This window comes from Cetorhinus maximus, chromosome 3 (assembly GCF_964194155.1).
Source record: "Cetorhinus maximus chromosome 3, sCetMax3.hap1.1, whole genome shotgun sequence".
Classification (NCBI taxonomy): domain Eukaryota; kingdom Metazoa; phylum Chordata; class Chondrichthyes; order Lamniformes; family Cetorhinidae; genus Cetorhinus; species Cetorhinus maximus.
The window spans coordinates 144,096,469-144,123,826 of NC_135881.1; the positions used below are offsets into that span (position 1 = coordinate 144,096,469).

Genomic DNA, 27,358 nt, shown 5'->3' on the forward strand with positions numbered 1-27,358 from the left:
AGTTCTGATTAGTATATAGAGTTTACAGGTTATGAAGCAACGAATTACAGAAAATAGATATCAATTGACCAATGATTCAGAGCTCACAGGATGCATCAGCTATATACCGCAGATATCAACCAAATGTTTCCCCATAATTTATTCATTCCTTCATATTTTTAAATATCCTAATAAGGCCTTTTACGTTAATCCTGCAACCTTCTCTGAGGCGGTAATTTGCTGAAAACTAATGACTTCAAGGAAAGGAGTATGCTATCCCTGACAAGCGTGTGACTCCAACCCTATAGTGTGTGGTTGACTATTAATGTCACCTGAAGTGGTCTAGCATTCACTCAGGTAAACAGTTTATATTTTTAACCATTCATGGGATGTATGCTTTGCTGGCTGGGCCAGCATTTATTGCCCATCCCTAGTTGCCCTTGAGAAAGTGGTGGTGAGTTGCCGCCTTGAGCCTCTGCAGTTCACGTGGTATAGGTACACCCACAGTGCTGTTAGGAAGGGAGTTCCAGGATTTTGACCCAGTTTCTATCATGTTCAGCAATAAGGAGCAAAGTGGGTGAATTCGTCGGCAGCAACCCAGCTATCATATGAAGCATCTCAGTCCATGTGACTGGTCCCATGGAATGGGCGGGTTGTCTTATGAGGAGAGATTGAACATGCTAGGCTTGTATCCGCTGGAGTTTAGAAGAGTAAGAGGTGACGTGATTGAAACATATAAGATCCTGAGGGATCTTGACAGGGTTGATGAGGAGAGGATGCTTCCTCTTGTGGGAGAATCTAGAACTAGGGGTCACTGTTTAAAAATAAGGGGTCATCCATTTCAGATGGAGATGAGGAGAAATTTTTTCTCTGAGAGGGTTGTGATCTTTGGAACACTCTTCCTGAAAAGGCAGTGGAAGCAGAGCCTTTGATTATTTTTAAGGCAGAGGTAGATAGACTCTTGATAAGCAAGGGGGTGAAAGGTTATCGGGGTAGGTGGGAATGTGAAGTTGAGGTTACACTCAGATCACCTGTGATCTTTTAGAATGGCAGAGAAGGCTCGAGGGGCCAAGTGGCCTACTCCTCCTAATTCTTATGTTCGTATGTATGTTTGATTCCCAAGTTGTGAAGCTGTCGCACAGAAGAGTAAAGCAATGACCTGGCATAGTTGTGCTCACATTCTAGGTCTCATGAGTTCTTGTGGTTACAGAACAAACTTCATGGAGACCTTCTGCTGATCAGCATATCCTCAACTAAAGAATCAGTACTGGTCACTTTTGAACATCACTTGTGTTACAATTATGAGATTTATAAGATTGTTATGTTTTGGGACTGTGTCTTTAATTTAAGGTAAAATGAAGGGGGATCAGGTGACCTGTTCCGAAGTCTGCCTGACAGCAAGCCTGAGTGGTTTGATTGTAGTGATTAAAGGGGCCCAGACTGTTTTACTGGAAAGGAGGTGCAAGGTTTTACACTTGGAGACAATGGCAACAGCCTATGTGCTAACATTGGATATACTGTGAATCTCCAAAGCCCCAGAAAAGTATTGAGAATGTCGAGTTGTAAACAGTTGTGCTTTAAACTTCCAAGATAAATGAGATTTGGAATGTCGATACCTAATCAGCATTTCTACCTGGATATAAGGTCCATGTGATTCATATTGCCATGGAGATGGGCTTTGAAAGGGGAAGAGTTACGAAGATGGCACTGTTCACAGGCAAGTTAGCTTGCCAGGATCCGGGAGAGGGAGAGCGGCTTTAGACAGCAAGATGCTGTGGTTCACCACGCAGGAATGTGGGTCAGAGCTCACACTTGGATTGAAAAGACTGAATTCATCGAGTTAAAATGAGGTTGGAAGATTCACTCAGCTTTTGCTAGAGAAGAATCTCCAGGGGAGAAAACCTCATTGTGAAAGACAATTCTGAGATTAAAAGTTCCCTGGCTGAGAAAGGGAGAAAACAGGAGTAAACCCTTGGGAGCTAGGAATCACCTTGGATTGGTTCCAGGATGATTGAACATCTAATTAAAGGACAATTGAAACATATCTGTGAAGTAAAAGGGAAATGTTCTATTTTGTGGTTTATGGTATAAGTTGCCTCCAAAGATAGTTTCCTGTAAAGATTAGTCAGTAGTGCTTTTTGTCATTTGTTACAATAAAAGTCTTAAAACGTGAAATATTATCGTGTCATCCCTTCAGCTATTAACTGGAAGTTTGGATCTCTTCTTAAAAGTTATTGTTCTCCACAGAGATTGTAACAAATTGGGGGTCCTTGCAGGATTTTGAATCCACAGGTAGAGACGGGTACTCTTGGTTTGGTCAGAGTTAAAACGAGTAAAATTTCACAGTGACTTTCGCTGTATTTATTGTAAAGTTAAAATGGCAATGTCTATTGCTGAAGCATAACTTGAAGAATGGACCTGTCTTGGAGTGCCTTGCAACAGTTAACAAATGTAAATTTGAAGGTGGTAGCAGAGAATTTAGAAATAGATTTAAAATTAGGCACTAAGAAATCAGAAATAGTTGAGGTATTGCTCAACAGTTGAACCTTAAGAAATAAAAAGATAATCCAGATAAAATGCAGATTGAGTTGGCTAGGATTCAGTCACAAATGAAGCAACTTGATTTGGAAAGAGAGAAAAGCAAGAATGTGAGCTGAGGAAGAAAGAGGAATGAAAAAGTTTGAACTTGAAAGAGAGGAAAAACAATAAGATAGAGAAATGCAGAAACTTGAACTTGAAATCCAAAGGAAAAAATAGAAGGAAAGGAATAGGGAAAGTGTTAGACAGTTTCAAAGAGTGAAAAGAAAGGAAAATCTTGAATTGCAAAGAGAGAGGGAAGTCAGAAAAATTGAATTGGACAGAGGAAAGCTTCAATTACATGAACAGGGAGTATCAGACAGGCTTGATGATGGATCAGATTTAACTCCTGGCTTTGATTTGGCAAGGGATATTTGCCTTGAGCCTAAATTTAGTGAGGAAGGAGTTGCAAAGCATTTTCTGTCTTTTGAGAAAATTGCTACAAAGTTACAAATGGCCAAAAGAAATTAGGAGAATGTTATTAGTGTTTTGGTAGGAAAAGTGTTGGAGGTTTAGTTAGCTCTTTCTGATGAACAGTCTGCAGCTTATGATATAATTAAAACTTCTGTGCTTAATGCGTTTGAGTTAGTACCAGGAGATTATAGACATAAGCTTAGAAATCCAAGGAAGAGATAGAATTGGACTTTTGTAGAGTTTGCTAAAGAAATGATGTTTGATCAATGGTATAGGGCTATGAAATTGGATCAAGATTTTAGAAACCTTAGAGATGTTGTTAAAACAGTATTCCTTTCGAAATTAGGTCCCACCTGGAAGATCATAAAGTTTCTAAATTAAGGGTGGCAGCTGCTCCAGCTGATAGTTACAAATTGTCTCTGTTAGGAAATAGAGATAGTTTAAGTAAGTTATATGTATATGTGGGTGCGTTAGGAATACGGTGTATCTTTAAGTTTAAGTTCAATTTATATAATTTCCTACTTGGAGTTTAAAATGTGAAACCTGGGATCTAGTTTCACGTTTGAGTGGAGGCAACAGGTCTAAAGCTCTGTTTGTATATCTGCATTTCTGATGAGTTTTATGACTCTTGAAGGAGAGTTAAAGCAAACAAGAGTAGGAAAAAACACTGTGCTGTTGCCTAGTAACAGGGGTCCAGAGAGGACACGGACACACACACACACACACACACCTGCCCTCCTCCCCGAAGCGGTTTGAGTTCGGTTGGTCAGTTTAAGTCTATGCCTAGCTCACATACTAGCAAACTGCTGAGGGAAACAAGCGTAAGAATCTTAGGTGAGTTACTCTAAAGTTAAAGTAACAGTGAAAGTCAAGTGAGTTCTGGATCTCAAGGGAGATACCAAGTTGTTAGCAGTCTACTGGGAGATGGAACCGCAGAGAAAGCAAGTTTCCCAAAGAAACCGAAAAGTCCCAAGGCCAAGGTATGAGACAGAAAGGAGGGGTCCCAAGAAGACCTTCTAGTCAAAAGAAGAACAGGAGTCTAAAAAAGGTCCTGTTCTGTGGAAGTGACAGTAAGGAGCAGAGAGGAAGGCTCCAACCTTCAAGCTTAAAGGAAGAAAGCTGCAGGAAGCGGATTTAAAGCGATATCGGCATGCGAGAAGCCAGAATGTCCAAGAAGACAGCTGAAGGTCTGTAACTCTACATGGGCATGTGAAGCAGTGGTGTTCTGTTGACGGCTGAATCAGTGAGAGAGAGTGTGTGGAAGAAAGCTTGAATGCACGTGGTGACCCAGGGGAGAGGAACATCAGAAGGAAAGTTCGAAATCCTGGAAATGGACCCTTGTGGAAGGTGTCACGATATGACAACCACCTGGGAGGAATGAGAAGAGATCCATAGCATCTGTTTGGAGTGGTATCTGTCACTTGGTTTCAGAGTGTGGTGTGGCTGACCACAGGTCGCCTAGTGGTTTACATGGACTGTGTACTTACAGTGAACATTAGAGTATAAGATAGCTTTTATAACGTGTGTTATCCTTACAAATCAGTATATGTCTGTGAATGCATAATTGTGGCTGAAGGAGTATTGTAATATAATTCATCTTTTCTGGTTTAAAAAATGTTTTATTCTTTTGTTAAAAGTTTATCAACTGACTCCATGACTCTGTTCAGTAGCCACTCTCCCTGTACCCAAACAAAAAATAAAACTTAGGATCTACCAAGCCAGGTTCCTCCCTGGGATTTGACTTGTCCAGTAGTAATATCAGCTGGGACCACAACACCCCACAACCATAAAGATGACAGCAAATCTTTGTTTGCAAACCCGCAGAGCAGATGGAGAGTTCAATAAATTGATAATGAACAGGACACTAATTACCTTGAGTGGGATAGCAGCAATGAAAAGGCGGATGCTTCTCAGAGTAGTGAGAGACAGTGTGGGAGCTGATTTGATTCAATGAGACTAAGGTGTTACTTTTGCCATAAGACATGGCATGTGAAGGCAGATTTCTGGAAGTTGAAGCTAAGCCAGTAGTTTTTGTGGGAGCCTCTATAGTATTTCTCCAGAAAATGCTATATCACCAGAGTGAAACTTGAGACAAACTGATACCATCTAATGTACTTACAATGGGTACAGATCGGACTATAAAAGATCAAGGGAGTTTTGTATTTGAGGGTGAAGTAACTCCATTTTTGTCTTATAAAGGAGCTAACAGTGGATAGACTGTGAGTCTGCAAAGTCTGAGAAAAGTGTTGAGGATGTTGAGTTGTAAACTGTTGCACTTGAAACTGTCCATTTACTTCAAAGATAAAAGATAGTTTGGGTCACAAGATTACTAATCAGCATTTCTACCTGGATGCAAGACCCAAGTGATTCATGTTGTCATGAAGATGGGCTTTGAAAGGGGAAGGGTTACTCATTTAGCCCTGGAACTCTCAGACAAGTTAGCCTGCTAAGATCCAGGAGGGGGAAAGCAGCTACAGGCAGGAAGATGTTACGTTTCACTACACAGGAATGTGAGTGGAAGCTCACAATCAGATTGAAAAAAACAAATTCATGGGAACTTAAAATGAAGATTGAAGATTTGCTTAGCTTGTAGTAGAGAAATAATCCCTGGGGAAAACCTCACTATGAAAGATAGTTCTGAGATCAAAAATTCCCTGGCTGAGAATAGAAAAGAACCAAAGTAAACCCCTGGGAGGTAAGTATCACCTTGAACTGGTTCCAGGAGAATTGAATGTCTACTTAAAGGACAGTGTAAAGTTTATCTGTGAATTGTGTTTTCAGTTGTGCTAAAAGATAAAAGGGAATGTTCTGTTTTGTGGCTTAAAGTATAAGTTGCATTATGTTTTTATTGAATTTTTTTGGAAATCAGAAAACCCAGATATTTACTAAATGAGTGAAGCCACAGGGTTTAATGTTTCATACAAAATAATTTTGCTACACAAAAATCAAACATAAACACTAATAACTAGAGTCTTGTCTTAAATAGTCAGTTACAATCAAGACATTAAAAGTACAATGAACTCAGTTACTTATACTCTAAACTGTTGTTAACTCAACTTTCCTTCTACATCCATTTGACTTACACCCCCAAAAACTCAAGGCAGATACTTATCAGAATTTGGAAGATTAACCATTTGGTCTGAGTGCTGTTTAAAAAATTCGTATAAGGGTTGAGATATCTTGTGCCTTCCACTTACTTCCATCAAGGTTGTCCCTTCAAACCTCCTCCAACCATCCCATGGTTGTAGACTCCCAGTTCAGCAAAGATGTTGCTAACATCTTAAGTGTAGCCACTTTGGGTCAGAATTCTTATTCTTCTAATGTTGTTCAACACTGGAGCCTTGTATCCAATTTCTCTCTCTCTCTGTCTCTCTCTCCTCTCAGCTTGGCTATCCCAGAAGTCAAGCTCACGATCAGTATACTCCTTCAGTTAGCAAGGGTTTTAAACTTTTTTAGCCAGCACACAGAATTTCAAGTGAATTGTGCTTGAAAGGAATGTTCCCTGCAGCCAGCTTGTCCTAAACTAAAACTGCTTGGAGTCAGAACCACACCCATGATTCTACTTCCCCCACCCCCGTACTTAACTTCTTGGTTAACCTTTGCTTTACTATTGTTTACTTCACAGGAAGCTTAGTCACATAATCAGGTACTGGAAGCACGTTTCTTTTTATAACAAATCAGAGAAACCTAGTTCTTAAAGGGACTATCACCCCAACAGAAAATGTAGGTTTCTTCCCCCAAAGGCATATGGGGCATCATAGTTACCTCCAAAGATAGTGTTTAGACAATATTGCTTTTAGTCTTTTGTTAAGTAAAAGTCTAAAAATGTGAAATTTTTTCATATCATCCTTTCAGCTTTTAACTGGAAGTTTGAATTTCTTTTTAAGCATCATTGGTCTCTGCAGAGATTGTAACATTCGGGTGAAACTCTGAAGAAAGCCAGAGTACAGAATATACTCTGGGTGAAGGCCTTCTGGTACCACTGCTGGCTGAGTCCAGAAGGACATAGCTGCCAGACTTGGTCCATGTCAATGTGTGGAAGGATCTTACTTGACTTTGACTTTACGAACATAGCTCTCACAAACATAGCTGTACCGTGATATCATTAGTAAAAATGACCACTGCATAGTCCAAACAAAGACATATCTCAACCTTGTGAAGTACAAAGCTTGCCAGAATTATTCAGATGAGATCCAAAGCACAATTTCAGATTAGCTCTGGACTTTATGCTTCTGATGTCGGCTCTACTTAATGCATAGCTAAAGATCAAAGATTACTCGAGGAGTAATCTGTTTTCAAGAGATCATCCTGTGTTTTTTGATAATATTATGGAGCTGATGTCTTCATGTTTGATAGTGTCAGCTACTATTGTTTCTTCTTATTAGGCATTGTTGGAGGATGCTGGACGTTGCCGACACAAGATGCAGACTGCTTCCACTTTGATCAGTGGGCTGGCAGGTGAAAAGGAACGATGGACCAAACAGAGTAAGGAGTTCTCAGCACAGACCAAACGTCTTGTGGGTAAGAACTAACTCCACTTATAGCTGCAATATGTTTTGTGCTAGTGCAGCTTGTGTTTTCTGTCTTTTCAAAAATAGGTATATTACATGCATGAGCCCAGTGCCTCAATCCCCCCACTGCATTACTGGACAGCATGAAAAAAACATAATTGGTTGAATCAACATTCAGAATGTCTTAAATAATATGAATAACAGTATTTTATTGGATAATATCTAAATCTGATTGGAATCATGAAATTGGGTCCAGTCTGGATAACTGACGCTATGCAAGATGAATTAATATCGGGGATTCTGTAATTAGTAGCATTCTGTATTCAATATGCAACAGCTTTTTTTTAATGAACAGTAAAATTAGTTTCAAATAAAATTTAAGCTCAGCGTACTGTACTAAGTTTAATGGTGCACTCTCACTCCAGATTCAGTGCCCATCCTGCTTTGTACAGGAATTAAACCTTTGAATGTAAATCAAGTGTGAAGGTCTGAATTGTCTTGGAAACAAAGTGAGATTCCCTGTTTCTAGAGAGTCTGCAGCTTCACACCAGTATCAGCTCAGGCTTTTAATCCAGACTGGGGCTGTCTTTACACTATGAATGCAGTGCAGGTGCAGAACAAAAACTGGTTTGTACTTGTATTGCAAAGACAGACATAATTGCGAATAAATGTTGCATTCCATCTAAGGCAAGGTTCTCAAACCTGTTATGAATTGTGATCCTGCCCTATCTGCTGAGTATGTGATCCTGCCCTATCTGCTGAGCATGTGATCCTGCCCTATCTGCTGAGCGTGTGATCCTGCCCCTATCTGCTGAGCAGAATGTCAACAAATCAAAAGAAGAAAAAGGATAGGCAAGGGCTGATTTTCCACTTACAGGGATTGGGTGGTGGTGGATTCAAGGCAGGGGGTGGGTAGCAAGGTGAGTGCCCCTGACTTTCCTGGCCTGGGTTATCTGTCTGACCTGGAGGCACTTCGCTGCAGACTGACTCTTGTCCTGGGGCAGGGAGGGTAAGTAAGGAGATAGGGGATTAGTTGTATTGCCTGAATTGCACCAGATCATTCTGAGTAGGCTGGGGTGGGAGGCAGAGAAGTATTGAAGAAACCAGGAACCTTTTTCTTTTGTACTCTGTGGGCTGCTTGAGGGCACCAACGAACTGTCTGATAGGTAAAGGACCCTGACACAGGCTCTGCCACCAGGTTCCTTCAGTTCCCCCTCTGCTTGGGCATCCAATGGCCATAGGCAGAGGAAACTGAGGTGGGAGCTTGAAAATTACCCCTTTCACCTCCTCAGCAGTCCTACATTGGACTACTGCAGATGCAGGATCATATACATCATTTAGGCGCAGTTCAAGATATTCTGGAGCAGTGACATTAAGTAATTGCCCTCATTTCCTCTTGACTGCAATGGGAGTTCCCTTCACAAGGTGTACCATAGAAGAAATTATCCCTTAAGAATTTTAAGAACAGAGTTTGGATTAATGTTTTCACTGTCAGAATGTATCGAGCAGATTCTTTTCTCCGGATTGTTGTCATCTCTCTCCACCTGTCGGAAAAGGAGTTAAACTGAGGTCCCTCCACCCTCTCAGGTGAATGTAAAAGATCCCACGACTTTATTTCGAAGAAGAGCATGGAGTCATCCCTGGAGTCCTGGCCAATACTTATCTCTTAATTAACGTCACTAAAAAAAACAAATTATCTTGTCATCATATTCCTGCCTGTGTACAAGTTGTCTGGGCATTTCCTATAATACAACAATTGATACACTTCATTGGCTGTAAAACACTTTGGCACATCCTGAAGTAGTGAAAGATGGTATATAAATGCAAGTCTTTTTTTTTCTTTGGTGCTTATCTTACATTCTCCCCCACAACCCCAGTTCCCTCCACATTCACAAAGTCTGTTGTTTTCCTTCTCTCAGAAGTGCAAAAGAACTCTGAAGCTTTTAATATAGCTTGAGACATTAAGCTAAGAGCCTGAACTGCTAATGCTTTTCTGTTTTTGGTTTTCTGTTTCAGGTGATGTATTATTGGCCACTGCCTTTTTGTCATATTCAGGGCCCTTTAACCAAGAATTCCGTAATTTGCTGCTGAGGGATTGGGAGAAAGAAATGAAAACTCGTAAGATTCCCTTTGCCAGCAACTTGAACCTTACAGAAATGCTAGTTGACATCCCCACAATTGGTGAATGGAACTTACAAGGCTTACCAAATGATGAATTGTCCATCCAGAATGGAATCATCGTCACCAAAGCAGCTCGATACCCCTTGCTGATTGATCCACAAAACCAGGGCAAGATATGGATAAAAAATAAAGAGGTTAAGAATGAACTTCAGGTATTTTAGTGTTCTTTCTCTTTTCCCTGAGAACAGTTGGTTTACCACATGTGCTTTATCTATCTATATCATTGAAAGTTTTGCATCTGGTGCATGTTAAACATGTGTAGTGTGTGGATCATGTCACTTAACTTAAATGGGAAATTCGCTAAAGCTAATAATTAAAAAAACCCAAAATTCACTATCTTTCAAAAAATCCAATTCTTCATAAACCAGCCATGTTCCTTAAAAAAACAATTTTGAGGTCATGTAGATTATCTACCCATCCACTATATTTACCACTAAAAATAAAATTTATAACATTACAAACACATAACACATAAATTAGATTATAAATAAACAAGATTATAATGCACAATGGGATAGATCTTAACACTGCAATATTATAAAACAGTTGTCAGTAATGAGTTGATAGCCCATTGTACATCGCTCCCCATTGAGGTCAGATTGTAAGAGCTTTTGCAAGTATATTAAAAGGAGGAAAGTAGTTAAAGCAAACATTAGTCCGTTTGGGGCAGAGTAAGAAGAATTTATCATGGGCAATGAGGAAATGGCAGAGACGTTAAACACATTTTGTGTCAGCCTTCACAGTACAAGACACAATTACATATCAGAGCTAGAGGGTAGCCAAGGGCTGTCAGAGTTAGAAATTTAAGATAATTAATATCAGCAGGTAAAAAGTATTGGAGAAACATAAGGGACTGAAAGCCACTAAATCCTTAGGAGCTGAGGCCTACAACCTAGGGTTTGAAAAAACTGAGCTGCAGAGATAATGGATACATTGGTTATGATTTTTTTTAAAAATCTCTATATTATAGAACAGTCCTAATGGATTTCAAGTTAGCAAATGTAATACTGGTATTTAAGAAGGGAGGGAGAGAAAATATTGAGAATGACAGACCAGTTAGCATGATAACAGTCATCATGAAATGCTAAAAACTAAAAGTCATTTGATAAGGTGCCACATAAAAAGTTAATACACAAGATAAGGGTTCATGGAGTTGGAGATAATACATTAGTATGGATGGAAGATTGGTTAACAGATAGGAAGTAAACAGCAGGGATAGACAGGACATTTTCAAATTGGCAGGCTCTAATTAGTGGAGTGCTTCAAGGATCAATGCTTTGGCCTCCGTTATTTGAACACTCTATATTAATGACTTAGATGAAGAGCCCAAGAGTTATGTATCCAATTTTTTTTCATTAATTCTTCATTTAAAAACAATTAACAATAGTCATAATGAGTAACCGTACAAAAAAAAATTACGATACAGCGTCACGACACATTGGGTGCGGTACAATATCAAACCTCACTGCTCCCCGAGCCACGACAAATGTGAAAAAAGTTTGATCAGTCCACCTAATTGTTTAATTTAGGTTAACAGAGTACAAGCACCAGGTTTGTAAATTTAATAAGTAAATAGCTGTTTATTGAACACATTGTCTTTAACCAGTGGCAAAAGAAAGAAATATGAACTGCTAACTATTAATTCTATAACCTAAATTCTGTCCCTCCTTAAATTCCTATACACACACATACAAGACACATAAGGCACACAAAAACATGGATTTTAAGGGTGGGATAAAGCAGTTCAATAGCACCAATTCTGGAGTACAGGATTCGATGGATTGATTTTGATTAATGTCTTCCAAGTTCCTTTCAGTCCTTTGTTGATGACACGAGGTGGTCTTCCAGCACTTTCAGTCTTTATTTCATTGGTTGAGCACTTGCCTTTCAATGTCTCTAATGGTGATTTTCCCATGCCTCTTGACAGGGGTTTTCAGAGAGAGAGAGAGCAGGTTATAGAAATATGAGGAGAAAAAGCAAGCTAGCTATTATTGTAGAATTACTGGAATCTGACACACACAGGAGACAGGTTTTAGATCTTTTTGGTTTCAGGCTAGGAGCTATTCTGCTGCACTGCTCTCAGACAAACCCTGGTCACCTGGTCAGGAGCCAATTAAAACGTTGTTGCCAGGCAGTTCCCCATTAGACCAGACTCCTCCCTGGCACCATCCTGTTTTTCATGGCACGCTCTGTTCCAGCAACATTGTACATATCCCTCACACTGTTCCAGTAGGCATGTCTTTCAAACTGCTGCCTTTGTAAGTTTAATCCACAGTCCAACAGAAATAAAAAGAGATGTTCTTTACATGCCTCCACCCTTGAAAGAAATGAAACACCATTTCAAAAATGAGTTTCATCACAAGGTATGTGGCACATGGACAACAAAACATAAGACTGACTTCCATTCAACCTTCCTTCCCCCTTATACAACCTTCAGCATTTCTTACCCCTTTAACTTATTTTAGTATTTTATACCCGGGACAATGTATCAGTGATCACATTATCTTTGCTGGCAATGTGAACAATCTTTACATTGAATGGTTGAGACAATAGACTCCATTTGAACAGTCTTGCCTTTTGAGTGTTCAATGAACACCAATGGATTATGGTCAGTGTAGATTAGTGTTTCTTTGTTATCATGTTGGACTTAAACTTCAAAGTGTTGAAGAGACAACAACACTGCGAGAGTTTCTTTTTCTACTGTAGAGTACTTCCTCTGATATTGATTTAGTTTCTTGGAAAGTACCCCACTGACTTCTCTATCCCTAATTTATCATCTTGTAATAGTACTGCACCTACCCCCAAGTCAATAGCATCAATTGCCATTTTAAAAGATTTGGTAAAGTCAGGGATGGCCAACACTGGTTCATTTATTAAGATTGCCTTCAGCTTTTCAAAGGCTGCTTGGCATACTGCTGACCATACCACTTTTGCCTGTCTTAACAAATTGATGAGAAGTACAGCTATTGTGCTGAAGTTAGGCACAAACCTCCGATAAAACCCTCACATTCCCAAAAATCTCATGATTTCTCGTGCTACTTTACATGCTCCTGTGAATCTTCCTAGAAACATGGACACATAATCCAACATGGAGGATTCGTCTTTCTGTTTTAGGAACTTTTAGTGGACCTCTTATTTCATGACCAAAGATCAATTCCAATGGACTAAATCCAGTAGATTAATTTGGAGAATCTCTGGTAGCAAATAGTAAGAAATCTAATCCTTTGTCCCAATCCTTTGGGTATTCATGGCAATAGGTCTTAATCATGGTTTTGAGAGTCTGATGATATCTCTCTAAAGCTCCCATCTGTCTTTAGATGATAGGCAGTAGACTTTATTTGTTTGATACCCAAACTGCTGATTATGTTGTGGAAAATTTTAGACATGAAGTTCGGACCTTGGTCAGCTTCTATTTCAATTGGTAGGCCATAACGAGTGAAAAACTGAGTTATCTTTTCCACTACAAGCTTAGCTGTAATTGCCCTTAAAGGAATAGCTTCTGGAAATCGGGTTGTCATATCCATGATTGTAAGGATATACTGATGTCCTGCTTTCGTTCTGGATAATGGTCCTACACAATTTAATACCTGACTGAATGGTTCTTCAAAATCTGGCATGTGTATTAAAGGTGCAGGTTTGATTACATGTTGAGGTTTATCTGACATGTATGACACGTTTCACAAAATTACACTATGTCCTTATGAAGTCTTGGCCAGGTAAAATGCCTGTTTATCGATGCTTGGGTTTTCTGTACTCCTACATGTCCTGCCATAGGAATTTCATGCACTACTCGCAATATCCCCTTACAATATTTGGGCGGTACCACTATCTGATGAACAACTGTCCATTCCTCATCTGCAGGTCTGTGAGGGTGTCTCAGCTTCCTCATCAGAACTCCATTTTTAATGTAATAGCATCTAGAACTCCTTCTGCCTCAGCTTCAGTGTGAGCTGACTAACTTGTTTAACTCTGTACCTGCTTTCTGAGCCTCAATTAATGAAGACATGCTAAACACTTCCTTTGAATTATCCTCGTCCTTAAAGAAAGTTTTGGCTACTCTAACATCTGCTCGTGATATTACTTTGACCTCTGGTGGTAGACTTTGTTTAGCCATTGCTCTGGTCACCACACATGATGGAAAAATACCAGGAACTTGTTCTTGTAACTGTTCCTTCTTTTAGCCTCTCTTGAACTTTCCGTAATTATGGGTGAAGCTATAACCTTCACTCCTGCTAAATCATTCCCCAGGACTAAATCAACTCCATTCATGGGTAATTTCTTAACCACTCCTACAGCCACCAATCCAGACAACAAATCACATTCCAATTGCACTCTGTACAATGGAACAGGGATATACTTTTATCTATTATCTGTACTATTGTCCTGTTTACCAATACTTTAGCTTTCATTGAACTCTCTGGAGGTAAAACTAGATCCTCCTCCAGCAAAACAGTTTGAGTAGCTCCTGTGTTCCTTAATATAGTTATGGGTTTAGCTGCATCATTTGATGAAAAAGGGGTTATCTTTCCTTTAGACAAAAACCCTTTATATCTCTCATACCTTATTCACTTCACATGTATTCACAACAATGGTTTCCTCCATTCCCTTATTTGTAGTTAAAGCTACGATTTGAATAGTGGCATTTTCTTTTTGAGTTCCCTTTTGAAACTCACTTTTACAAACTCCAGTAAGTCCCATGGGATTCCCTTGCAACTTCCAGTATTCTGAATGAATATGTCCTACTTTATTACAATGGAAATACTTAGGCCCTCAAGTTTCACCTCCACCCTCAGTACCTTTCTTCCTGATCTGGGGAGGAGATCTCAAGGTATTCCTAGCTATCCATTCTTTACCCTGGCTACTTGCCTTCCATTCACTCTCCCACTTTCTATCCTTCTCAAATTTATGGGGGTGATGAAAAAAAGGTTTAGTTTTATGGATCAGCTCATAATCATCAGCCATTACTGCTGCCTGCTTAGCAGTTGCAACCCTTTGGTCTTCAACATGAGTTCTTATTACGGGAGGTAGGGAGTTTTTAAATTCTTCCAAGAGAATGATCTCTGAGAACTTCATAGGTAGTTTCAACTCTTTGTTCTCATATCCACCTGTCAAAACTACTTTGCTTAACCCTTTCAAATTCAATGTAAGTTTGCCCAGGCTGTTTCCTTAAATTTCAAAACATTTGACTGTACGGGATCAACTCATATCCACTCAAAATGGCCTTTTACATCACATCATAATCCCTAGAAACCACCTCTGGCAGTGAAGTATAAATTTCCTGTGCTCTACCTATCAATTTGGTCTGCATGGGCAATGTTCAGTTTTCCTTTGGCCAGTTCATTTGTTTAGATATCTTCTCAAATGAAACAAAGAATGCTTCAACATCATTTCCTCAAACCTTGGAAGAGCTTGTACAGATTTAAACATCTCCCCACTGGGTTCTGACCTGGAAATAAGCCCTGCCTCACCTACTGGTGTCTCTTTTTTAACTGCCAGCATTCTTTAAGCTGGAATTCTCGTCTCTGTCTTTTTCTCTTTCCTCATTTTCTAACCTCATAATTTCTAATTCCCTTTCTTGTTTTCTTTCTCTCTCCTGCCTTTCTGCCTGTTCCCTTTGGAATGTCGTTTCTTTTTGTGCTGTCTCTAGTTCCAATTTTTTCACTTGCATCTGAGTTTGAGCCCATTCCAATGAACCACTCTTTGGAGAACGCAGTCTCTGGTATTTCTTCCAATTTCAAATGCTGTGCCATCTCTTCGATTATCTCTGCCTTCCTAGCTTTGGCAGACAATTCTATTCTTAATTTACATGCCAATTCGATTAAACTGACTTTTTGGATCCCTTATAAAATCGTCAGGGTCATCTCTTCCACTTGCTTTAGCAGTTTCCAGTGCCATCTTATTTTTGACAGTACAAACCAGGTGTTTCCTTTTGGCTTTTATTACTTACTAAATCTGCACCCAAATTGTTGTTGTCTTTTGTTCCAAAATACCCTGGACCCGAGCCCCCAAACTTTGTCACAACTCACTGGGGATAGTGTGCTGCAAATATCAAATCCCACTGCTCCCGAAGCCATCACAAATGTGAAAAAAGTTTGATCAACCCAACTAATTGTATAACTTAAGTTAACAGAATAGAAGCACCAGGTTTGTAAACTTAATAAGTAAATAATTGTTAATTGAACAAATTGTCTTTAACCAGTGGCAAAAGAAAAAAATATGAACTGCTAATTTCTAACTCTGTAACCTAAACTCTACCCCTTCTTAAATCCCTATACACACACATAAGACACACAAAAACATGGATTTTAATGGTGACAGACAGACATCAAATGCCTGATGCCTGACAGACATCAAAATTCCTCCTCTTGAATGCAAACAGCCTCCCCTAATGACCAGCCCTGGCCTTTGCGAACTTGAAAAAGCAAACACACCGTGGAGCCCTCAAGGTTATGCTTCATTGAAAATAAAGAACACACATCAGCTTCATTACACCCTTGCTCCTAGCCCATTGCTGCCCTCAATGTTGTCTTCTCATCAAGCTAACGTAAGCACACCAAGAGCATGCTCAAAGACTCCATTGACTGTAACACATTACCATTTGGATTTATCATCGCTGACCTCAGCGGGTGTTTAGGTGAGGGGACATTAAGCTGAACTTTCGGTCCAGTGCTGCATCCCTACATTGTGACAAGAGCCTTGTAGCTGCAATACAGACAACTACAAAGTGGGAATCAAACGCTCAATGTTGTAGCTTCAAGGGCCAGGACAATAATGTGGCTACAATGAGCAGATCTCCGGCACATTGAGGTGGGAAGGTGCTCACATTTGGTGAGCTTAGCAGATGTACGCCTGGAGTGCCACGCAAGGCAGAAAGGAATATGAGCTCATAGATTGTAAATGCTGCCAGATGACAGAGAGAACATGGAATTCCAGGAACTATTCCCCTTCTCCAGGCGTGTCCACGCCTATCCTTCTACAATACACCTCCACCTTTCAAAAATGCAGACTAATTGAGTGAACACCTCAGCCTCAATCTTACACAGCCAAGTATGATGATGACATGACCCTGCAAAGCATGTGACCGAGGTGCTTTCCACAAGAACGCTTTACACTGAGGGTGAGGCATCACCAATGTTGGCACTGAGCTGAGCACAGATGCACACAACATCGAACAGAGGCACATGATAGTGACATCTGTGATAAGTGGAGGAAGGGACCATGGTGTTACGCCTGAATGACTAACTTAGCATTAAGAGGAAGCATACACAAGCAGAGATATGAAATAGGTGCCATTCTATTTACAGTGGAGGGAAGTATGTATGAGTGGTGAACACCTGTGCCACTGCTGTGCTCCTAATATTTCCTCCTCTTCTGAACCCTACCGCTACATTTTGGTGCATCCCCGATTTCCACAACGGAGGTAGAGGCAGCCTGCTGACTATTATGCCCTGCTGTCTGTGATGACTTTGTCCTCTAGAGGGCAGAGACCCAGAGGGCCCCTGCCGGCTTTTGGTCTCCTGCTGTGGGGCTCCTCGGTCTGTGGAATTGGAGCGATGGAGTCATAGGAAGAGGGGTTTGGGATCAGCTGGACACTCCCAGAGTCACCTGAGTGGATGTGCTTAGGTGTCCAGTTGCTGGTCCTCATCCCAATGGGTGCCTGAGGGCCCCTGGCTGGCTCCTTGAGGAGAAGTGGCAGCTGGAGTGAGATTGAGGTGCCCTGGCCCACTCTTGCATAGCCACTGCACTTGCAATGCCGACAGCAATGGAGTGCAACTCCTGCAGCAGATCAGGCGCTATGTCCTGGACCAAGGTCTCCGTGGCAGCCGCCAATACCAATGTTGACCTCGGTGCGCTGGCATGCCAGCAATATAACCTCAGACTGAACCCAAAGGCCTCCTCCATCGTCTATTGCAATCTCTGGCATGCAGCTGACAACGCTTCCTGATATTCCCTGATTGCCGATGCAGATCCACCAACTGAGTTAGGACCGAGTCCGGAGGTTCGTCGTCTGACTCGGACTCAGCATAATCCTGGTATCCAGCAGTCCTCCGAGTGTCAGCGACCTTGGAAGCCCCTGCCTCTGCCTTCTGTGGACCAGATTGTGTGCTGTGATCACCAGATTGTGACCCCAAACCTGCTCTCGAACAAGGTTCCACCGGGATGTGTGTCTATGCTGGTGGATCGTGTGGGTGAGCGCTTTGACAGGTCTTCTCCACTACTTTGTTTAGGATCATCATCCAAGGTGTCCTCAGGGCTTGAGGTGATGGGCTGGCTCATGGTCTCCCTGAGGCGCTTGCCAGAGGTGCCTATGAAAGAGAGTAAAGAAAATTAATGTATGGCAGACAACCCAAAAACAGTGTGGTACCTGGAGTGACAACCTGCTGAGGTCACGGTGGGGCGGACGAATCAGAAGCTGTCTGCCCGTGATACATTTCCTGCTGATGCGTATTTAATGAGGTGGGAAGTGGGCAATACGGCGTGAAAACACGCCATTTCAGCCAGCAGGAAAAAGGCCGCTTTTCCCACCTGCCACGCACTTAGCGCGCCAACGGGAAAATCCCATCCTGAGAAGTTGTTTCCACTGGCTGGGGAATCCAGAACATGTGGGTCATATTCTGAATATAAGGGGTCAATTATTTAGGACTGAGATGAGGAGAAATTTCTTCACTTAGAGTTGTGAATCTTTGGAATTGTCTACCCCAGAGAGTCGTGGATGCTTCATCATTGAATATATTTAAAGCTGAGATAGATAGATTTTTGGTGTCTCAGGAAATCAAGGGATAAGGGAAGCAGGCAGGAAAGAGGGGCTGAAGCAGATCAGCCAAGACTGTATTGAATGGTGAAACAGGCTTGAGGGGCTGTATAGTTCACTGTTCCTGTTTCTTATGTTCTGAAGTCAATGGAGAGAGATGTAATGGAATTGACTAGGGGAGGAGACAGAACTAAGAATAACTGGTATGTACTCAATCGGCAGAATATGACCAGCGGTGTTACTCAGAGATCTGTACTGAGGCCTCAGCTTTTCACTATACTCTGTGGCCTCTCCAGTCCAGAATGCTTGGGACCATACTGCATTACATAATTTTCTGGATTATAGAATAACATTAGAATGCCTAACCAAAAGTTTATGAACTGGATGTAAATATGTACCTGAGACATAAAACATATGGGCTGATCCACTAATGCACAGGGTTTCAGAATAAAATTGAGCATCATTGACAGTTAAGCATTACAATCCTTTATAAATGCTCTTTAAGGTTTGTAAATCCCAATGCATTCATAGTATACATTTGGAAATACTTGGAGCTACCTCAAGTTTTATTACCTAATTTGTGCCTTCTTCCACCAGTGCTTCCCAAACTGGTTTCAACAGGATCCCATTTTAGCACACACACACACACACACACACAAATCAGCTTTCTCTCCACCCACCCATCCCCTCCCTGCCCCCCTTTTGGTCTAGTTGCCAGTGCCAGCAATTCAGAGTATTCAACCCAGGATAAGGAGCCTGCACAACAGGCAGGCAGGGGCAGAAAGAAAAAGGGCGAGATTTTCCACCCTCACCCGTCGCCAGGATCGTCCAGTCCCACCAAAAGTCAATGGACTTTTGGCTGGGCTGCCGAATCTCCCGCAGTGGGACCCGCCACAACAGGGCTTGAAAATCCTGGCCAAAGTTTGAAGCAGCCACTCACCTTCCAGGCTCAACCACATGACCTCCTGGCATTGATTCAGTGGGTCCTGGCTGTTGCAGTGCCAGAAGTGGCAAGTCTGAGAATTACAGTGCCAGCTGAAAAATAATTCTGGACAACTGGGACTGGATTTTCCTCTTGGGAGTGCATTTTGCAAGGCAGGCCGTTTCACAGCTCACAAACTGCACTTCCAACTGTGGTGCAACTTTGCCGGGGATTTTTGTTGTTTCTTGCAGGGTTTGGCTTTGCAGTGCAGCTGGCAAACAGTGAACCAATATGGGAGGAGTGCCGGGGCATTGAGCTGGTGAGAAAGCTTGGCTCAGTTCTTAGCAACAGCTGCACAGTTCCTAACATTATTTAAAAGCCTTCTAAACCTTACCCCTTACCTCTTCGCTCCATCCCCATTCATACTCCATCACCCTCATGCATCGTCCATAGCCACTCACCCAATTTCCACTATATACAGTCCTCAGATTCCATGCACTATCAATGGAAAATATTTTACATACCTTGGGAAAATAATAAACCTCTCACCTTCTAAAAAAAGACTCCCTCAAGCACACTTTTATAATACTGAGAAGAAAAGCTGCATTCTGGGATGTGAAAAGACCTTATGATACTTGTAATCCTACTAGCTTGTGTCCGTAACCAGAAACCACATCAAAGACAAAATCTGTTATTACAACCTCTTAAAACTGCCATTCATTCTCATTTGTGTTGAAACCCATTCACACCTGAAACTCAGCCAAACATTCATAATTTCCACATCTGTTCAAACGATAGAGTACTCTCTGAGGTGGAAAGGACAAAAGGTGTTCATTTCAATTTCAAAACAGAGTGCCTGTCAATCAGTGGACAGAAGCAGGTGGTTACATTTTATTCAAGTGTCAAAAGCAGGATGTTTTTAAATCAGCCAGAGCTGTAACTCCATTTAAATCACACTGCAAAAGGTGACAGCACAGCTTGACAGGACATGTTGTAGCATTTTTCACTGCATTATGGTATTTTCTCCATTGGAAAAGTACCAAATGCATGTGAACAATTACACAATGCTGGTCAATGTGAAGGTCAATTTGCCTTTGCAGGACAAATCCCTATGTTGAATCACAATGCTAGAAATACACATCCACATTATAATACAGTACATAATAGTGATTCCTAAAATTGGGAACCCACTCTCAGCAGACTTTCAAAAAGGCCAGAGGAAAATAGCACGGAATCAGGAATACGGAGGAAAATCAGATTGCCTCCACAAAAATTCAAAGCGTGGCCACTCACATATGGAAATGCACCTCTACACCGAAACAAAAATTCGGCCCTTGCTGTTTCTAGATTTCAGAGTTCTGGACTGGAGAGGTTATAGTGTATTTACCAATAACATGGATGAAGGAATAGAGAGCCAAATGTTTAAATTTTCTGATGACATGAAGGCCCAAATTTTTATCCCCAGGTCAAGTGTGCAGAGACGGGAGAATTCCCAGCTCTGCAAACCCAAACTTTACAAATGACCGTCTGCAGTTCTGACTTTCGTTCTGGGGGGCTGGGCTGGATGAGAAGTTGGGCCCATCACCCTTGAACGAGTATGAAAGTTGCGGGGTGCGGAGGCAGGCTGGGTGGGAGGCCTGCCTCTGTGCTCCAGTATTTTGATGAATTAAATAAAAAACAGATTAAAACAAAAAACAGCCCTCCTGCCTGCACCTCACTCATCCTTTCACCCCCATGCCCACCCATGCAAACCTATGCCACCTCATGTCCCCCACACACTCACCTATGGCCCTTCATACCCCCAATGCAAACCCATGCTCCTCTACCCAGCCCCATGGCCCCTCATACCCCCTATACGCCCACATCTCCAGGGCCCTATATAGCCCTAGGCCAACTTAGTGCCAACTCAGCCCCGCCCCCCCCCAACATGTCACCCTTACCCCCTTCATGCCAATTCACCCAGTATCCTTTGACAGCTTTGGAAATTCTTTGACAGCTTTGACAGTTCCAATGTGTTTATGCACTTTTTACACACAATCATGTTTACTTTTAACAATCCCAAAGGCCTTACCTCTTCCAAAGTTGTCTTGGGACTGTATCCAAAGGGGTACCCTGGATATACAAATAAATCAACCAAGTTCAGACCTGCTCTTACCTGGTCTAATCTGCACACTCCGGGTTTCCCACCCCTGGCCTACCTAAATCCTACTTCAGCTGAGGCAACTGGTGATTTAAATGGCCAGCTGCCTCTGTAAACCACGCATGAATCCTGGCCCGACTCCATCCAGTCGACCCCCACCCCTGTGAAAATAGGAAGTGCCCTGTTCGGTGGCAGGACTTTAAATTTTCGGGCTTGGCCGTCATTTTTGCCACAATGGAGAGGCTCTCCGTTGTAGCAAAAATCTGGGCCTAAGTTAGGTGACACAGTAAAAAATGTTGATGAGAGCAGAAAGCTGCGAAAAGGCATTGCTGGACCGTGAGTGGGTAAAACTGTGGCAGATGGAGTTCAGTGTGGGAAGTGTGAGGTCATCCACATTGCACGAAAGAAAGAAGTTAAGAACTGCAGATGAGCAGAGAGATTTAGGGGTCCTAGTGCAGAAATCCTGAAAGTGCTAGTGGATAGGTACAAAAAAAAATTAAAAGGCTAATGGAATGTTGGCTATTATCTCCAAAGTGACTGGAAAACAATGGAGTGGAAGTTATGTTGCAGCTGTCCATGGCTCTGGTTAGACCACTTCTGTCTGGAGTATTGTGTTCAGTTCTGAGAACTACACCTCAGGAAGGATATATTAGTTTGGAGAAGATGTAACTCCAATTCATCAGGAAAATACAAGGATTAAAAGGATCAAATTATGATATAGGTTTCATAGACTAGGCTAATTCCCTTGAATATAAGAGATCATGGGATGATATAACTGAGTTTTTTTTAAATGATTAAAGGAATCAGTGGAGTAGATAGAAACTATTTCTTCTGATGGGAGAGTACACAAGTGGACATAAGTTTAAAATTAGAACTGTCCCATTCAGAGTTAATATCAGAATGCACCCCTTCACACGAAGGGTTTGGAAATCTGGAGCTCTCTTCCCCAAAATGTTATTGATCTAGATCAGATGGACATTTCAAAACTCAGATTGATAGATTTTTGTAAGGCAAAGGTATTAAGGGTTGCGGAACCAAGGTAGATAAATAGAATTAAGGTACAGATCAGCCATGATCTGGTAGAATAGGTTCAAGGGGCTGAATGGCCTACTCCAGAACCTTAGCAGAAGCTATACCGAGAAGTAGGGTAGTCAGGTGCTTACCGTGAATGGAGTCTGATGGCAAAGCGAAGCTTGGGGAGAGCTTGAGGGAGAATAGGAGAGAAACTAGAGAATGATGAGGTTCATGGCCATAGTCAAAGCAGGTAGGTTCATCTTGGTGGGCAAGTCAAAAGATGGAAGCAGGAGAGTCAGCTGACGGTATGGTCCCAATCTTGTTAACAAAGAGTTCTTTGTACTTGTTGAAAACAAGAATAGAAAAAGGTTTAAAGGGACTGTTGGCAACAGAGAAAGGAAGCTGTGGAAGGAATAAAGGAATCTTTATTCCCAGAATCATGCTGCAGTTGTGAACAGATTTGGCTGAGGAAAGAGAGGCAAAATAGTGCCTGTGGCCCAAACAGATCTGGTGATCGATGGCTAAATTAATTGTGTGCTAGATCCTCTCAAGTTTGGACCTCTTGGACTTGAGTCTAGACAAGATGCAGGTCATACTAGAGTGAACAGCTGGCATGGGAGAGAGTGAAGGTTTTGTAAGTTCATCAAAAGTGGAAATGAGAAAGTGATTGTGCAGATTGAGAGTTGCAGTTTAGGAACCCTAGAAATACTCAGCAGACAGGGTTCTGGCAAACAAGTCATTAACGGCAATTCAAGGAATATCTCAACGGCTGTTCTGGTGGACGAAGGCTGCGGCAGACTCCAGTCGTCTTGGTTTCCTTGCCATTGGATCAAGGTTTCATTCTGTCAAGACACATGGAAGCTGGCATGTAACGGTTTCTCCACAATAAAAGATGTCACACAAAGGCATATTTCTTTCTGGACAGCCAGTAGTTGCAGATGTATCATGACAAATGGAGTTTGATTTGCAATTTTAAGAGACTTGGGATAAGGCTTTTTACAGGTGCAGATGCAGAAGAAAGTGGAGTTGGAAAGGAGTAGGGTGGTGATATAAGGAAATGATAAGAGATCTGATAAGAGATGGTCTAATGATGACTGATCGAGAACTGAGAGAATACAGAAACCATGGTCTGAATCTTCTGGTCGGTGTGCGGGGGGCGAGCCCCACTTGCTGACGCGTAAAATGATGCGAGGTGACATTGGGCATGCGTCCTGACGTCACCGCGCGTCATTCTGATCTTCAGTTTGGTGGGCGCGCGCCAGAGTCGGCTGCGCACCCGCCGATCCGTCAAAGGCCTATTAAGGCCATCTAAAAACAAATTGAAATAATTACCAGGACTGCCCGTCCAACCTTAAGGTTGGCGGGAAGGCAAAGAACCCAGGTGGCCTTCGCATTTTTCATGGAACCTCATCCACAGGCGGCCTGAGGTTTCATGAAGGGCTTATAATTGTCAAAAAAATTTACAGTCAAATTCATTGACATGTCCCAGCTCATGTGATACTGTCACATGAGGGAACACGTCTGAATAATCCTTTAAATTCTTTTCTTCAAGTTTACCAAATCAAATTATTCTCCCTGAGGCAGCTCCATGCCTCAGGGAGATTTCTGCGCTCACTCCCGAACCAGCCGCCCATATGAGATGGTTACATGGTTCATGTGCATTTGCACAACATCACATCTCATTTACTTCATTATTTTTATTTTATTTTGCTTTTGTCCTTCAACAACATGATATGATATCAAATAATAAGTCTAATTATTTTATGCCATGTAGTTCAGTTTCTCTGGCTATTAAAGTAACCAAGGGCATTGGCAAAAAGCCTTTCAGTGAGGTTATACTCATCTATGACAGAGTGATGAAGACTAATTCCCCTGACAGCTGTCAAAGTTCACAATACCTGTAATGAGAGAAAATTTAGCATTTGTGGTGTTCTGAAATTCAAGCATATGAAAATTATGTAGTGAGTATTTCAATTTCTATATTTGTCAGACTAATAAGGAAATTAAACCTAAAAATAATGGGCTAATTTTCCTGTTCCAGGGTTTGGGTATATTGCATTGCCTGAACGCAAATTATACATGAGAATTGTGCAGGCAGGATTGCAGGAGTGCTTTTGATTTTCTGTCTATTCATTTACATGGAGAGAAAATTGAATAGGCTTCCTTACAGATATGCGGTTCACGCTATGCAATTTCTCTTATTTGTTGCAATCAATTGCTCCAGTGATACCAGATGCAAGGACAGAACATTCAGCTTCTGCACTTATAGCAACACAATCAAAAAATGATGCAAATACTCAGCCAATTCAGCAGCATCTGAAAAGCGTTTAATATTTTGATTAAGCCATTTCATCATTTCTGACACAAGGTTTCTAATTGAAATTTTAATCCGTCATCTGTGTATTTCCATCATTTTCTGTTTTTAGTTCAGATTTCCATCGGTTATGAATTGCCTTTTAATTCTTCAGATGCGTACTATTTCACTCGAACACTGCAATTTTTGTATCACTTTTTATAGTCCGTGTTGATTCTATGTCACTGAATTGTAGCATTATAATGCCTTTCTTGTATTGAAAACTGCAATTTTGATGCATTTGATTAAGACTATACCTAAAGTGGGAGTTTTTGGTGCAGGGGAGGTGATGGCGTAGCGGCATTGTCGGAGGGGGAGTAATCCAGAGACCCAGGATAATGCTCTGAGTACCCGGGTTTGAATCCCACCATGGCAAATGGTGGGATTTGAATTCAATAAAAACCTGGAATTAAAAGTCTAATGACAACCATTGATTGTTGTAAAAACCCATCTGGTTCATTAATGTCCTTTAGGGAAGGAAATCTGCTGTCGGTTGGTCCAATGTAGTTGATTCTTAAATGCCTAGCAAGCCACTCAGATGTAACAAAGTCACAAAAAAGGAATGAAACCAGACAGACCACCCAGCATCGACCTAGGCACTAGAAACGACAATGGCAATCTCAGCCCTTTCGACCCTGCAAAGCCCTCCTTACTAACAACTGGGGGCTAGTGCCAAAATTGGGAGAGCTGTCTCACAGACTAGCCAAGCAACAGCCTGACATAGTCATCCTCACTGAATCATACCTTACAGATAATGTCCCAGACACCATCATCACCATCCCTGGGTATGTCCTGTCCCACTGGCAGGACAGGCCCAGCAGGGGTGGCAACACAGTGGTATACAGTCAGGAGGGAGTTGCACTGGGAGTCCTCAACATCGACTCCGGACTCCATGAAGTCTCATGACATCAGGTCAAACATGGGCAAGGAAACCTCCTGCTGATTACCATGTACCACCTTCCCTTACCTGATGAATCAGTGCTCCACCATGTGGGACACCACTTGGAGGAAGCACTAAGGGTGGCAAGGGCTCAAAATGTACTCTGGGTGGGGGACTTGAATGTCCATCACGTGAAGCCCACATCCTGTGAATGAATAAAATAAAAAATTAAACGTTTTTAAAATTCATTTACGGGATGTGGATGTCGCTGGCTAGGCCAGCATTTGTTGCCCATCCCTAATTTCCCTTGAGAAGGTGGTGGTGAGCAACCTTCTTGAATCACTGCAGTCCCTGTGGTGTAGGTACACACACAGTACTGGTAGGGAAGGAGTTCTAAGACCCAGTGACAGTGAAGGACTGGCGATATATTCCCAAGACAGGATGGTGAGTGGCTTGGAGGGGAACTTCCAGGTGGTGGTGGTACCTTGCTGGCTTTATCCTTCTAGATGGTAGTGGTCGTGGGTTTGGAAGGTGCTGCCTAAGGAGCCATAGTGAGTTTCTGCAGTGCATCTTGTGGACGGTGCATGCTGTCACTGTTCGTCGGAGGTGGGGAAGTGATTATTTGTGCAAGGGATGCCAATCAAGAAGGCTGCTTTGTCCTGGATGGTGTCAAGATTCTTGAGTGTTTTGGGAGCTGCACTTACCCAGGCAAGTGGGGAATATTCCATCACGCTCCTGACTTGTGCCTTGTAGATGGTGGACAGGCTTTGGGGAGTCAGGAGATGAATTACTCGCCATAGGATTCCTAGCCTCTAACCTGCTCTTGAAGCCATAGTATTTATATGGCTAGCGCAGCTCAGTGTCTGGTCAATGGTAATGCTCAGGATGTTAATAGTGGGGGATTCAGTGATGGTAATGCCATTGAACGTCAAGGGGTGATGGTTAGATTCTCTCTTGTTGGTGATGATCATAGCCTGGCACTAGTGTGGCGTGAATGTTACTTGCCACTTGTCAACCCAAGCCTGGATATTGTCCAGGTCTTGTTGCGTTTGGACATGGACTGCTTCAGTATCTGAGGAGTCACGAATGGTGCTGAATATTGTGCAATCATCAGTGAACATCCCCACTTCCGACCTTATGGAGGGAGTAAGGTTATTTATGAAACAACTGAAGGTGGTTGGGCCTGCATTACCCTAAGGAACTCAGGCACTGATGTCCTGGAGATGATTGACCTCCAACAACCACAACCATCTTCCTTTGTGCTAGGTATGACTCCAACTAGTGGAGATTTTTCCCCCTGATTTCCATTGACCCCAGTTTTGCTAGGGCTCCTTGATGCCACATTCAGTCAAATGCTGCCTTGATGTCAAAGACAGTCACTCTCACCTCACCCCTGGAGTTCAGCCCTTTGTTCATGTTTGAACCAAAGCTGTAATGAGGTCAGAAGTTGAATGACCCTGGTGGAACCCAATCTAAGCCTCAGTGAGCAGGTTATTGCTAAGCAAGTGCCACTTGATAGCACTGTTGGTGACCCCTTCACTTACTTTACTAATAGTGGAGAGTAGGTTGATGGGGCGGTAATTGGCTGGGTTGGATTTGTCCTGCTTTTTGTGTACACAACATACATGGGCAATT

The 27,358-nt window shown here is 41.9% G+C and overlaps 1 protein-coding gene across 1 annotated transcript in view; it reads left to right on the plus strand.

Annotated features, from left to right (window-relative positions):
• The window catches only part of dnah5 (dynein, axonemal, heavy chain 5), a 531,647-nt gene that overhangs the window by 367,913 nt on the left and 136,376 nt on the right, over positions 1 to 27,358 (plus strand). The window contains exons 62-63 of the mRNA XM_078539077.1: positions 7,356 to 7,491; positions 9,498 to 9,814. Coding sequence (XP_078395203.1) covers positions 7,356 to 7,491; positions 9,498 to 9,814 — 453 coding nt within the window. The remainder of the gene's footprint in view (positions 1 to 7,355; positions 7,492 to 9,497; positions 9,815 to 27,358) is intronic.